The following is a 13,023-nucleotide window of genomic DNA, read 5'->3' on the forward strand; positions in this document are numbered from 1 at the left end:
CAGGAAGAAGTCTGCATCCTTCAAGAAAAACATGATTTTCATGCAGGACAATGCTCCATCACACGCGTCCAAGTACTCCACAGCGTGGCTGGCAAGAAAGGGTATAAAAGAAGAAAAACTAATGACATGGCCTCCTTGTTCACCTGATCTGAACCCCATTGAGAACCTGTGGTCCATCATCAAATGTGAGATTTACAAGGAGGGAAAACAGTACACCTCTCTGAACAGTGTCTGGGAGGCTGTGGTTGCTGCTGCACGCAATGTTGATGGTGAACAGATCAAAACACTGACAGAATCCATGGATGGCAGGCTTTTGAGTGTCCTTGCAAAGAAAGGTGGCTATATTGGTCGCTGATTTGTTTTTGTTTTGTTTTTGAATGTCAGAAATGTATATTTGTGAATGTGGAGATGTTATATTGGTTTCACTGGTAAAAATAAATAATTGAAATGGGTATATATTTGTTTTTTGTTAAGTTGCCTAATAATTATGCACAGTAATAGTCACCTGCACACACAGATATCCCCCTAAAATAGCTAAAACTAAAAACAAACTAAAAACTACTTCCAAAAACATTCAGCTTTGATATTAATGAGTTTTTTGGGTTCATTGAGAACATGGTTGTTGTTCAATAATAAAATTATTCCTCAAAAATACAACTTGCCTAATAATTCTGCACTCCCTGTATTCTGGCTTGGTTCCACTGTAATTCATTACTCCTCTCAAACTAAAAATCACTGGCTATAATTTTGTGTTGATTTATTTACTTATTTGTTTTTCCTTTTTATGAAACTAGATTTATAGTATGACTACAAACAAAAATGAGCAGAGGGAGCACAAATTCTTAGCCTTTATATCAGCTTGCAACACCAATCCTGCTGAACACGCATTGCTCCCAGAGACAAAGTCATTAGTCTGAGCTCAGTGGGATCTCAGACCAAGTCTGAGGCCAGTCACTGTCACGTCTCAGGCTAAGTTTTAACAACCACAGTTCAGATCCAGAGTGAGGCGAATCAAGTTGAGCGGAAGTTAAATGTGATTAGAAAAATGCAAAGTCGAGAGAGATCTGAGACATTGAGAAACTCTGATTACAGAAACACAAACTGAGTGAAAGCAGCATGTAGTCTGAAGTATGCATGAGATACACACATTTCTGTCATACATTATACCTTTATAAACTGCAGTTTGTGTGTTTAGTCTGATGTAGTGTCTTTGAAATGTCCATTTCTGTCACTTGAAATGAGTGAAACCTTCACAGTGACTCCAGGTAAAGTCTTACTGAGAAGAGAAAAAGTCAACATTAAGCGCGTCAGAGCTGCCGGAGTTTGATCTGAATGTTTTTGTCCAGTCAAATCTCCAAAGAACAAAACGAACCTTGTCTCAGGCTCTGTCAGCACTGTCAGTGGTTCTGCTGTCAATGCTAACAGCTCTACTCACGGTGTGACTGACTGCACTCAGCACAGACAGTTCACGGAAAATAAAAGACTTACAGATGGCGCATAGAATCAGGCTTTTAATGTGGAAAACCTCCAGGAAGTGTCGGTTCTGACTGATGGCTGGAAAGACAGGAAGTAAAAACTTTTCTTTTCAAGAGAAACTCAGAGTGGTGAGTATGACCAGACTCTGATTGCATCAGAGTGATGAGGAACATTAAACTGGACTTTCCATCAGCACTGATTATTGTCAGCATATGCTCTGGAGACACAGCAGGGACTCCCAGCTCTGCCACTCCTTCACCGAGTGTGTACACCTGATCTGACCTGCTGCCGGTTGGGCTTTAATAATTCAGCCTTCCCCTCCGCCTGACCTCTCCTCCATCTGTGAAGATCAAGCTTGTGTAAAGTGATTACTCATTTCGGCTGGCGCAGGCCCTGCGCCGAGCCTCCCTCGTGACCAAGCTGTTTACCGAGGCCTCCAAAGCTGCCGAGAACGGGAGGTGTGGGTGCAAAAACGTCCGAGTCGATCTCACCTAAACATAACTACAGAAGCTTTATCTCCCCCAAGATTCACAAATCACAGGAGGCTATTAACTCACTTTGCTCCTGCGTGACTTCACAGCTTTATGTTTTCTTTGTGGTCCAGAGAAATTCTCCATGGCACAACGTGACACTCATTCACTCATTCACTCATTCACTCATCATCCAGCAGTCACCTGTCTCTTGGTGTGCTCGCTGACTTCCCCCGGCATGTCATGGGCACTCTTGATGAGCGTGCGGGCAATGTGGTAGTAGTACACAGAGATGATGGCCAGAGGGATGAGGAAGTAAACCAGGAAGATCATCACTGAGTGGATCTTAGGATGCATCTGATTGGACAGCGGGTAGGGCACGCAGTTCACAAAGGTGACATTTGTGTTGTCCCTGTGACCCTGAGAGGAAACAAGGAGAGGAAATTAGGAAAGGAGAGAGGACAAAGAGGAGACAGCAAGGAAAAGAGAGGAGTGGAAAGGAAATAAAACAGAAAGTGTTTTTGTTCTTAGACACATTAAGATGAATAATATGTCCGAGAAGTGCTGAAGGAAGAATGAGGAAATGAAACAAGGAGATGGAGAGGAGGAGATTATGTAGAAAAGTATTCAGTGTGATGAAGACGAGGGAGGAGAAATAAAAAGGGAACAGATAAACAGAGAAAGAAAATCAGTGAAGAGAAATGAAGCAAGAAGGAAACAAATAACAAATACAGGATGGGAGGGGGCAGAATGAAAAGCAGAAACTCGTTTCCAACAGCGTGGACGCAGCAGGTACACAAACTAAATGTTTCCTATGACAGAGGAAACGCAGCACGTTAATATTCTATAAATCGCTCAGAAACAACGATCCTGGTTGTTTTGTGTCACCCTGCGTGAGATTGCCCTAATACGTTTCTTACATCAGCGAGCAGAGACATTTCATCAGCTCTCGTCATCCACCATCCCAGCACGAAAACGCAGCAGATCGATGCCCAGCCTGTGGCCACTGGGGCAAGGGGGGAGTGTGAAGACGTGTTCGGGTAAAGGAGGGGAACATGGACTGTAAAGTGAAACATTTACCACATTATTCTGCAGCGTTTTACCCTCCAATGACATTGCACATTTCTCTCCAGAGGGTCTGATGCTGAGGCCAGGGCAGAATTTTCTAATACTTGTACTAGTACTTCACTAGCTGGGACCACATCCTCGGTAACGATAAGCGATGAACTATGAACTGGTGCTGCGGTTTGGGGAAAGCATCGAAGGGGACTGGCAGCGGCTCCCAGGCCGGGCAGATCCCCATAGAGATTGAAAATGTGACGTCATTCAGGGGTAAAACCACAAAGGATTCTGGGAACTCGTGGCAAGAGGTACTAGCGCACGTAGGCTTTCAATTTAAATTACATTACACAGCGATAAAAAGAAACACAAAAAATGGCAAGAAGCTGTTGTATTATTAACTGCAATAGCCGGTCGCATGACAGCCACGGGAAGCCCACGGGTAAAGAGATCGGTTGTTATCGGATTACGTCGTTGAAGAGAAATTGTTTGAGCCATGTTTCCGAAGTAACAAAGACGCGATGGATGGCCTGGATTGCAGCCATTCAAAGATCAAATATAACGTCCCAGAACTCTCCAGCTCACAGGTTAGTCTGCTCCAAGCATTCCCACAAAGGTCAGAGTTTTGTAGTAGTTAATACGTCATTTTTCTTAACATAATTGGTGATATAGGTTACAAGCAAGTCTGGCGCTGAACAGAAATTGTCGCGCTATGCTCCTTTGTTTATTGTGCATAAATAGTAAATTGTCCTGACACAATATTGCGTTTCGCTTCTGTTATTATGGTACACTGACAAAAACATGTACTTTTATTCACAGGGTAAAACAGTTGTTTTGTATCACTAATTGCTCAGTACGATTACAGCATACAGTATTATTGTCACTGCTACATTTCTGTGATGAACCAGAAATTATTTCCACTGCTAATTAATTACCGTTGAGCTCAAAGGTCATATTAATAAACGGTTAATGAATGTGTATTTATGAAGACAATTTGTAAGACTGGTAAACTTATGATACGTACGATGGTCTTTCATTCTACACGGTGCATTTCAAGGTCCTGCACCCATCCATCGGTAAACTGTACCTGGGCTTGTTGCGTGACCTGACATTACTAAACTTCATGAGTGTATGCACTCACTCCAAGAACCATATGATTATAAATATGAGTGTGGTGAAAGTTGGGCAGCAGGCTAATGTATTTTGTCCACTCTGTGTGCTCGTATGGGTCTAACCCTTTTACTTGATAGATTTTTTCCTCGTATCTTTTCTTTGACTTTTCATCAAGTCTGTCTTTATATGGACCGGCATTGTTCTCCTTCGTTGTGTACATAACTTTTTTGGGGCACAAAGAAAAAGCAAGAAGGTATTGGAACCGGAGAATGAACGTTTTGCGGTGCTGCAAATGCTTGAGTTTGATGCGGTACTTGGATTGTTTTCCCACGAGTTCCCGGCAGGCAATGCACGAAAGTCACATGGTCTGTCAAACTTTATGTATTAACGAGAAGTGAAAGAAGGAAAATGAGAAGAGAAGGAAAAAAAAGGGGGGGGGGGGCATGAATATATATATAGCCTTAGGCCGGAAGGGGTGTGAGTGAGGCGTGGTCCCGCTCCTGAAATTGATGATGATAGGTGGTGGTTCAGGAGCATTCAGACCCACACTAGCAGACACAGAGATAGTTTCTACCCACAAGCCATCAGGCTTTTGAACTGCTGACATTCTGCACACACTATTACACACTCACTACAACTACTGGACTCTACACACACTGTCACTTTAACCACTTTAAAATCCTCACTGCGCAAGTTTTTTTGCACAAAATGTAAATACCAAATAACTGTCTTAAATTCTCTTAATATTTTATAGTTTAGTATTTTGTTATTTGTTGCTGTAGTTGTATTTGTTGTTGCCTTGTTCATGTAAAGCTGAGGAGAATGAGCCAAAGAATTTCATTATGGGTTAATGTGGCTACACTGTTTATCTGTATATGACAATAAAACTTGAAACTTATAATACTAGTACTGTTTGCAGGAGTTGATGTACGTTATGGTACCTGCATGGAGACAACTTGGGAGAAAATAGCCTCAGGAACAGCCAGCAGGACGGAAAGCAGCCAGATAGAAACAGCTTTCAGACACGTCCAGAAGACAGCGCTGGATGTCTGGATGTCCATGGGGTTTACTATGGCCTTATACCTGCAAGGGATGGGGGGAAATGTCAGCAAAATGTTTATGGAATAAAACAATAAGAACATGATAAAACACTTTACATGTACCCAGGTAACAAAAACAGTTAACTTATTTAAAATCTTATGTGAAAGAAAAACATTTACAGCCCAGTTCACACTTTAAAACGGGCACAAGCTGCTCTTCATTGTGGACACTGATGAAACATCAGGGTAACAGCAGCAAACTTAAAGTCTTACACTTTCTCCACAAGTAGCTCGTTCCCTCACTGCTCCTCTCCAGTCTTTTCATTCTTCCCATTTTCAGCTACCTGATTCCTCACACCTTCCAAACTTCCCTCATTCCAATGATGCAGTAATTGTCCATGTAATTGTAACATGCCCAGCCATCCAGCTAAGGAAATCGCACAAAGTTGATTCTGTTCATCTGGACGTAGCATTTTCAGCGGGAGAAACATTTTGTCTCTCATCCAAGTGACTTCTTCAGTCTCAAGACTGCAGAACACAACATTTTTCAGTCATTTGTAGATTTATGTTTAGCATCAATAACTTTTAGATTTGTTTTCAGTCCATCACATCACTGTGGACGAATTCAAGCTCACTTTTCTGTGGCATTATGTTAAAACACACCTAAACACTCCAGATCAGCAAACTGCAAAAACATTTACAGTTTTACTTATGCCTGTTAAGGATCAACTAACCAAATGCATTTACAGGTATTTGCTCCCTCCTTACAGTAAGGGTTTCTTTGTCTACACAGAGGACTGAAAACTGTTTTCACACAGCTGTATGTCTCAGTCTCTGCACACAGGGATGAAGAAACATGGAGATTTGCTTTTGTAGTCATAACAGCTAAAATATTCCTACTTTAAGGCTTGTTTGAAGGGTGGGAATTTATTTAAATGACTGTAAACATCAACTAAATAATTCAAGGGTTAACTCTGTTTGCTGTGTAGCTGCTGGTTGGAGGAATGATGTCAAATGTTTAAGTTGGTGTTCATTTTATCCAACTTCCAAAGGACAATGTGAGACATCTGCAGGCGTTTTCATTGGCTTCTGGTGTCTGACAGCATTATCTCAATGATAATCACATACTCCTGGCTCTCTGTTATCATATACCTGCTGCAGCTTCGGTGTCCTTTCCTCTCTGATCAGCTGCCAGGTTTTGCCTCCCTGCCTGTTTCTTGACTTTTCTCCTGCCCTTTTGCTCCACTCACTTCTGATTCCTGCCACTCTCACACTGACTGAAGCTCATCCACTCACTTTGCCCCTCGGTCATTTCTACCTGTTTTTAAAAGTAGTTTCAACTTCCTATCTGCCGCTGTCATGCATTTGATGACTGCACTGCACAGACAGATTAACATCCCAGTGAAACTGGAAGATAATAACGTTAAGAGAGATGCACCTCATCTGAACAATGAAATGAACTCTTATCAGTCTAAGATGCAAATAATATAATTTGACCTACTGTTCACTTCTAAATATTTACAACCCTCAGATAGATATAGATATATAGATATATATACTTTATTTTTTTACATTTCACACTTTCTACACATCAGTATTTACCTCTTCAACCTCTTTGATGAGAACATATTCATCAGAAAGAACTCATAGTGATAATTAAGATTAGCCACTGCAATGACCTCATCATTATAATGCTGAGGATGGTCAGGTCTCATATCAGGCACACTTTACAATTACTAACAATCTGTTTTAGAATGCAACACCAAAATCAAGAGTAAAACTGTGTTCCAATAAGGGCAACAAGATTAGACCCGTTAGTGCTACAGCACCTAGGCTCAGAGTTACAAATCATCTATGAATGAAGACAAATATGAACTCACAGTACTGAGTGAACAATCAGCTAAAGAAAATCCACACAAGAGCTCAAAAGACTACCAAAACAAAACAGGAGGTGAGGAACTATAACTAACCAGGACAGTGCAGACACATGAAAACACTTAACATAGGCAAAATGACAGAATAGAGACACACAAAGAACTTGACACTTAAAGACAAAGAGTGCACCACAATCAAAAGCAAACACAAGCAACAAACACATAGGAGCATTAACACCACACCCATTAGAGACAGTTAAAATGTTAAAATATGTTCAACAAAGAGTGTATTTCTTTCCTTGGTATGTTTAATCAGAGTGTTATAGCTAAACATGTAATGAAGGCTAAAGAAAAAGGACAATAAACACAATGCTTTTTCATTTAAATGTATTTATATTCTCTATCCGCTACTTTCATATGTGCATCAGATAAACTGTTGATGATGCTCCTTGTGTGACATTAAAACCTTCCACAAGAAGAGATCACTTAAAGAAAACATGTGCTCAACACAAATCTTGTAACTTTTGTTTTTATGCTTATCAAGATATTCCAGCTTTTCCACATCAGCAAAGCATTAAAACTTCTTTCATATTCTATTTGAAAATGGTCATAAAACAGCTGGAAACAGAGCTAATGCAAGCACAATGACGCATACTTCCTCCGTGCGGTGCCTGTAAAGAGTCTCGCTCTATTGAAGCAAACAATGCTGAAAAAAATGGGCTCATTGCTGAAGGTAAGCGGCACCCCCGACCCTGTTAGTCTTCATCAAACTCATACAAACACAGGTGAAGCACTTTGCAGCAGGTCTGAAGAGTACACCTCCAATGGTGTATTGCTTCCCTGTGCAGTAGAAGCAGTTTAGTCCAACCTGTGGCCGTGAGGAGGAAGTCCAACAGTGGATGCGAGGGACTGAAGGATTCAGCCCTGAAATGATTTTGTATTATTCTGCAAAATGAACAGAATACTAAAAAAAACTATTTAACTATTTCTATGAAAACACAATTTCAAATTAGACATCAAGGTCCTGCCACTGTGCAAAGACTAAAAATCATTACTGCATTAACCATTGATCACACTTCATATTTTCGCACTGAATGCAAACATAAATCATTTAATAACCACATCATTTTCTTTTGCTGGCATTAGCGGCTCCAGTCTCTTTGTTACTTAATAAGAAACCACATCATCCATCGGGTGGCAGGAGAGGGGACGCAATAGTACTTTGTCACACTAATCACAATTATTCTTTATGTGTAATCGTGGAGCTGAATTTTAAATTCCTCATTAGGCCAAGCAGATCAGTCATTCAGCTGACAGGGACACAGCAATTTTTTTTTGACACTGTAATTTTTATTGATAGTTTTGTCACAGTTTAAACATAAACATGTATTGCATTACAGGAGAAATAACCATGCAAGCACACAGTCAAAACAAACAGAACTAAAGCAAACAAAAGGTGTGGGTGCCAATTCTAATCAACTACCGTATGCATGCCTGCCTTTACTCCGCAGCATACATACTCCAGCTTATATACGTACTTTTATACGGGCATGCATCAATAGATATACAGAGTTATAGACCTTAAATGTTTTGTTATTTTCCTTGGTGCCATAAAATGTCCACTTCTCCCACTTAGCAACGAAAATATCTTCCTTTAATCTGAAAATGTAAGTCATTTTTTCCATTGCATAAATTTCTCCAACAATATTTAACCAGTCTTTTGAAGAAGGCGGATCCAGTTTGTTATTTCTCTCTAGCTGGATGAGGACGGCTGTTAGTTTTGATAGAGTTCTATGAGACTGCTGACTTTAGGTGGGGAAAATACAAATAAGCAAAACAGATCTACAGAGAAACAAGAAGTGGAAGAAGTTCCACTTTATATCATCACGTTCTGTGCTTTCTCTGCATCAAAGTTAAACTTTTTTGTTTTTAACATGTGTTGATGATGCTATTTTGATAGCCCTTCTTGAAGCACAGGTTTGCATTAACTTTGCCACACTGAGTTGGTTTTAATTTTCATCATTATCTGAAATCTGTGGTGTACCCCAAGGTTCAATTTTAGGTATTATTTTGATTTCTCTTGACACTAGTTGTCTTTGGAAATTGATCTAACATCCCATCGCATTCCCTGCTATGCAGAGGACAAAGGGATCCTTTTGTTTTAGCTTGTCCCTGGATTATCACCTGCTGAAATAGTGAAAAGAAATTGTGAAATGCCGTCTGAGGCATTTAGAGGTTAGATCAGATGTCACTTTGATCTGTCCCATTAAGACCACCCTTGTCCACTAGTTTGATAGCATAAAGTTAAATAACAATTTTTTTAATAGTTTCATTTGACCTGAAAGGAGCTGCTCTGTCTTCCTTCCTCCAATTAAAAAACATTATCGATAAGTTGCTTTAACCCACCAAGGTGAAAAGAGTCAGCTTTTATTTTCTTGAGGTTACAATACTGCCACACATTTCCTGTAGGTTTTTAGAAACGATTTTCAGATTTTACTGATAACTTCTAAAGCATGTCTGAGTCCTACCTAAAACTATAGGGCTAAAATGTTGAACCTGTGAACCAGTTTGCCTCAAATCAGTCTGGAATATTAGCAAGGTTGGTTAGCAATATCTATCAACTGAACACTTGCATCATACAAACAGATACTGGCACATTAATGCTACGTAACAGAAATAACATCCAGAAAATTCACTCATTAAAACTCCAGCAAGCAGTATTTGCCAAACAAACAGCATTAATACAGTACAGTGACTTCAATTAGCTAAATTAAACAGCCGCACCTGTTAGCTCAAACCTTAGACCTTAGCAAAAGTAAAATAAGAGATTTTTGTCATGATACGCTATGTAGCAGACAGGAAAGGATAGCTTAATTGCTAGAACTCACAGAAAATACAAAGCAAAACTGAGCCAAACATGCATCTTTTGAGCCAAAAGAAACACCCCCAGAGGAGTGCACCATGAAGAAAAACAAAGACCTTTGGAAAACTGAGGCATTAAATAGACACATGAGGTAGTTAGAAAGAAAGGACACACTGGGGAAAATGAGACACAGCTGAACAGAATCTAACAAGACAGGGGGACAAAATAAAACAGAAAGTAACAAAACCTGAGAACAACTACACCCAGGAAAACTTCCATGGAAATGGAAAACAAGGGGAAAGTCAAGAAAAACAACAAGACACTACACCAAATAACCCAAGGCAGAATACTAAGTGAAAACAGACATGAACTGAAACTCGAGGACTAAATCATAACCAAGAACCTAGACCTAGGACCCACATAACCAAAAAGATAACTGAGGACAGAGAACAGCAAACTAGAAAAACTGGATCAACAACCCAGGAACCATGACATTTATGAAATAACAGTTTTTATATCAAAATGTAAGAATGTTTATTTCAGCTGTAATACTTGGGAGCCTATCCAGACTGACTCACTTTTGGAGGCAGCAAGTGTCCATCATTGAACTTCAGTTTTTGGCACTTTTTAGCTCTGTGTTTCAGCCACAGAGGTTTATTCTTGGTTATGAAATAAATATACTGACTTGTGACCATGTTTATGTTCAGTCTGTGGTAATTATTCAGGTGTTCCAGTAAACTGTCACTGTGAAAAGCTAGCATGAGCATAAGGCATGCTATTAGTTGGCCATGCTGTGGTTCATCTAGGGCAGTGGTCCCCAACCCCCGGGCCTCGGACCGGTACCGGGCCGCGAGAGTTGAGGCTCAGGTCTGAAATGTATGGTTTTCAGGGTTTTTATCGGTTTTCAGCGTTATTTTGTTATTGTTTTTATCTTTAAATCTGTTTTCCTGAGTCTTTTCACGTGTGTTATGAATAAATCGTCTTTTTTTCGGTACCGATACTAGTTTTATTTTGTTGTATTTATCCGCGACACCTTAAAGGCCGGTCCGTGAAAATATTGTCGGGCATAAACCGGTCCGTGGCGCAAAAAAGGTTGGGGACCGCTGGTCTAGGGTACCATAACCAAATTTAAAATAAAGATTCAGATTCAGAAAACATAATTTATTCCACAATGGGCAATTCTGTTTGTCAGTCCAGCATTATAATGGATAGATAAATGAAATAGATTAAAGAAAAAATAAAATAAACACTTATAAATAATATAGAACATAATATAGAAGTCTAGCATTCAACATTCAGTTTGCCAGTGAGCAGCTTGACGTTGTGGTCTCCGAGCAGAACTCCACACATCAACCTATTCATAACCAGATGAATAAAAACAAAGAGCCTTTCTTGACATTTATCAGCCGAATAGAAGAAAGTATGAAAGAATTTGAGAAGTGCTTTGTTTTTCTAAAGGCTGCATGATAGCACTGACCTGAGGGCAATAAAACAAATTCATGTGAAAGAGCGTGCTCAGATCAATGAATGAAACCTTTTTACTTTCTCCCAAATGGAGCTGAGATCTTTGATCTTGGAGTTTCCCAGTGCTATTGAGATTGTCCCTGTCCTTCACAGAAAGCCCACTGCAGCACATGAAAGAAAATGTTAAAAGACTTTCTGTAAAATAATAAAGAAATGACACAAGATATTTTTAGAAATGGTAAGAAATAGTGTGCAACAAGTAAATTCTTTGTTTTCCTTGTTTAATCACTGACTTTGTCTGCATCGGATTTACGCTGATATTTATTTCCGAGTATCCGCAATTTAGACTTTTCCGCGGTGTATGATTCCAGCTTTTGGCGTACTGCTGTCATTCTGGAAATCATTAATTATTTTCTTAGTATTAATCACATTAAGGTCAACAAGTTTTCATTACACCACCTGAGCAGTGCAGGCAGAACACCACTATGACCTCACGGTGAACCCTGAAGAGGAGACTGCATGTGTGGTGTTTCGACAGAAGAACGGAGACGGCTTGGTTTGTAATGGAACGTATATATTCAGCAGTAGTTCGCCATTTTACATCTCACCCTCCTTCCATCATTCTTAGTCACAGAGACCCCTACTGGTAACTGAGTATATATTCATATTCAGTCCCCTCTTGTAAAGCAACCCTTCACCATCTTAGCAGTGTATGTAAACATAACATCTCTCCTCGTTCTCACAGAATATAAATACTAAAACATATGAACTATCTTAACTTGGCTCCCACAAGTTTGTAGCTATCCGTGTAGATCAGGGGTTGGGACCTCCAGGCCTCAAGAGCCAGTGCCCTGCAGGTTTTTAAACAACACCCTGGGTCAACACTCCTGAATCAAAATATTAGTTCATTACCAGGCCTCTGGAGAACTTCCAGGCATGCTGAGGAGGTCATTTAGCCATTTAAATCAGCTGTGTTGGATCAAGGACACATCTAAAATCTGCAGGACACTGGCCCTTGAGGCCTGGAGTTCCCCACCCCTGGTGTAGATGATAGAAGCAGAGGAGAAGGAACACAGGCTTGTGGAAAGCCACAGACTACCAGTTACAGAAACCTGCTGAATGCTATCAGTTAAAAAGTGTAATATATTCTGATCCACAGGGGCTTTATCTGCAAATCAAAATGCTCATGTGAGATTTTGGTTTTCCAAGATGCTTATGTGCTCTGTCTAGAATGACAAACAAACTGCAGTGGATCTAATCTGACATCAATCATGAACAACCTCATCTTTTATGATTATGACTCATTCGAGGTGTGAGAGGCTCCCTCAGCCTGGAAACATTATTTAAGAAGTCAGATCTTTTTAAAAATGAGGAAAAAAAGAATTAAATGTGTTTGTCAGGTCAGCATCATCCACAGCATGTAAAGAAATGGATTCCTTTGTTTTACAAAAGCACTGGTTTATGGATGCCATTCATTTTTCGATATGGATTTTTGGCCTTTCTGGTTTCATTCCTCTCTTCTCTCAAGACAGGAGCAGGAGTATGAAAGAAAACTTTTTGGCTCCTTTCTGCAGTTAAAATCTGTCCGGGGGGGGGACCCTCTCCTGCTTCTGTACAAAATCATCTCTACAAAGATGCTGCACTAAGTCTCTGTCCTGCTGTTG

General features: G+C 40.1%; 1 protein-coding gene across 1 annotated transcript in view; it reads right to left on the reverse strand.

Annotated features, from left to right (window-relative positions):
• Positions 1–13,023, reverse strand: part of nmbr (neuromedin B receptor) — a 75,758-nt gene that overhangs the window by 42,035 nt on the left and 20,700 nt on the right. Inside the window, exons 2-3 of the mRNA XM_005937630.3 lie at positions 5,060–5,201; positions 2,151–2,366 (exon numbers count right to left, since the gene is read on the reverse strand). Coding sequence (XP_005937692.1) covers positions 2,151–2,366; positions 5,060–5,201 — 358 coding nt within the window. The remainder of the gene's footprint in view (positions 1–2,150; positions 2,367–5,059; positions 5,202–13,023) is intronic.

The sequence above is a fragment of the Haplochromis burtoni genome, unplaced genomic scaffold (assembly GCF_018398535.1).
Source record: "Haplochromis burtoni strain Fernald_Lab_line unplaced genomic scaffold, NCSU_Asbu1 Contig_232, whole genome shotgun sequence".
NCBI classification, from domain to species: Eukaryota; Metazoa; Chordata; class Actinopteri; order Cichliformes; family Cichlidae; genus Haplochromis; species Haplochromis burtoni.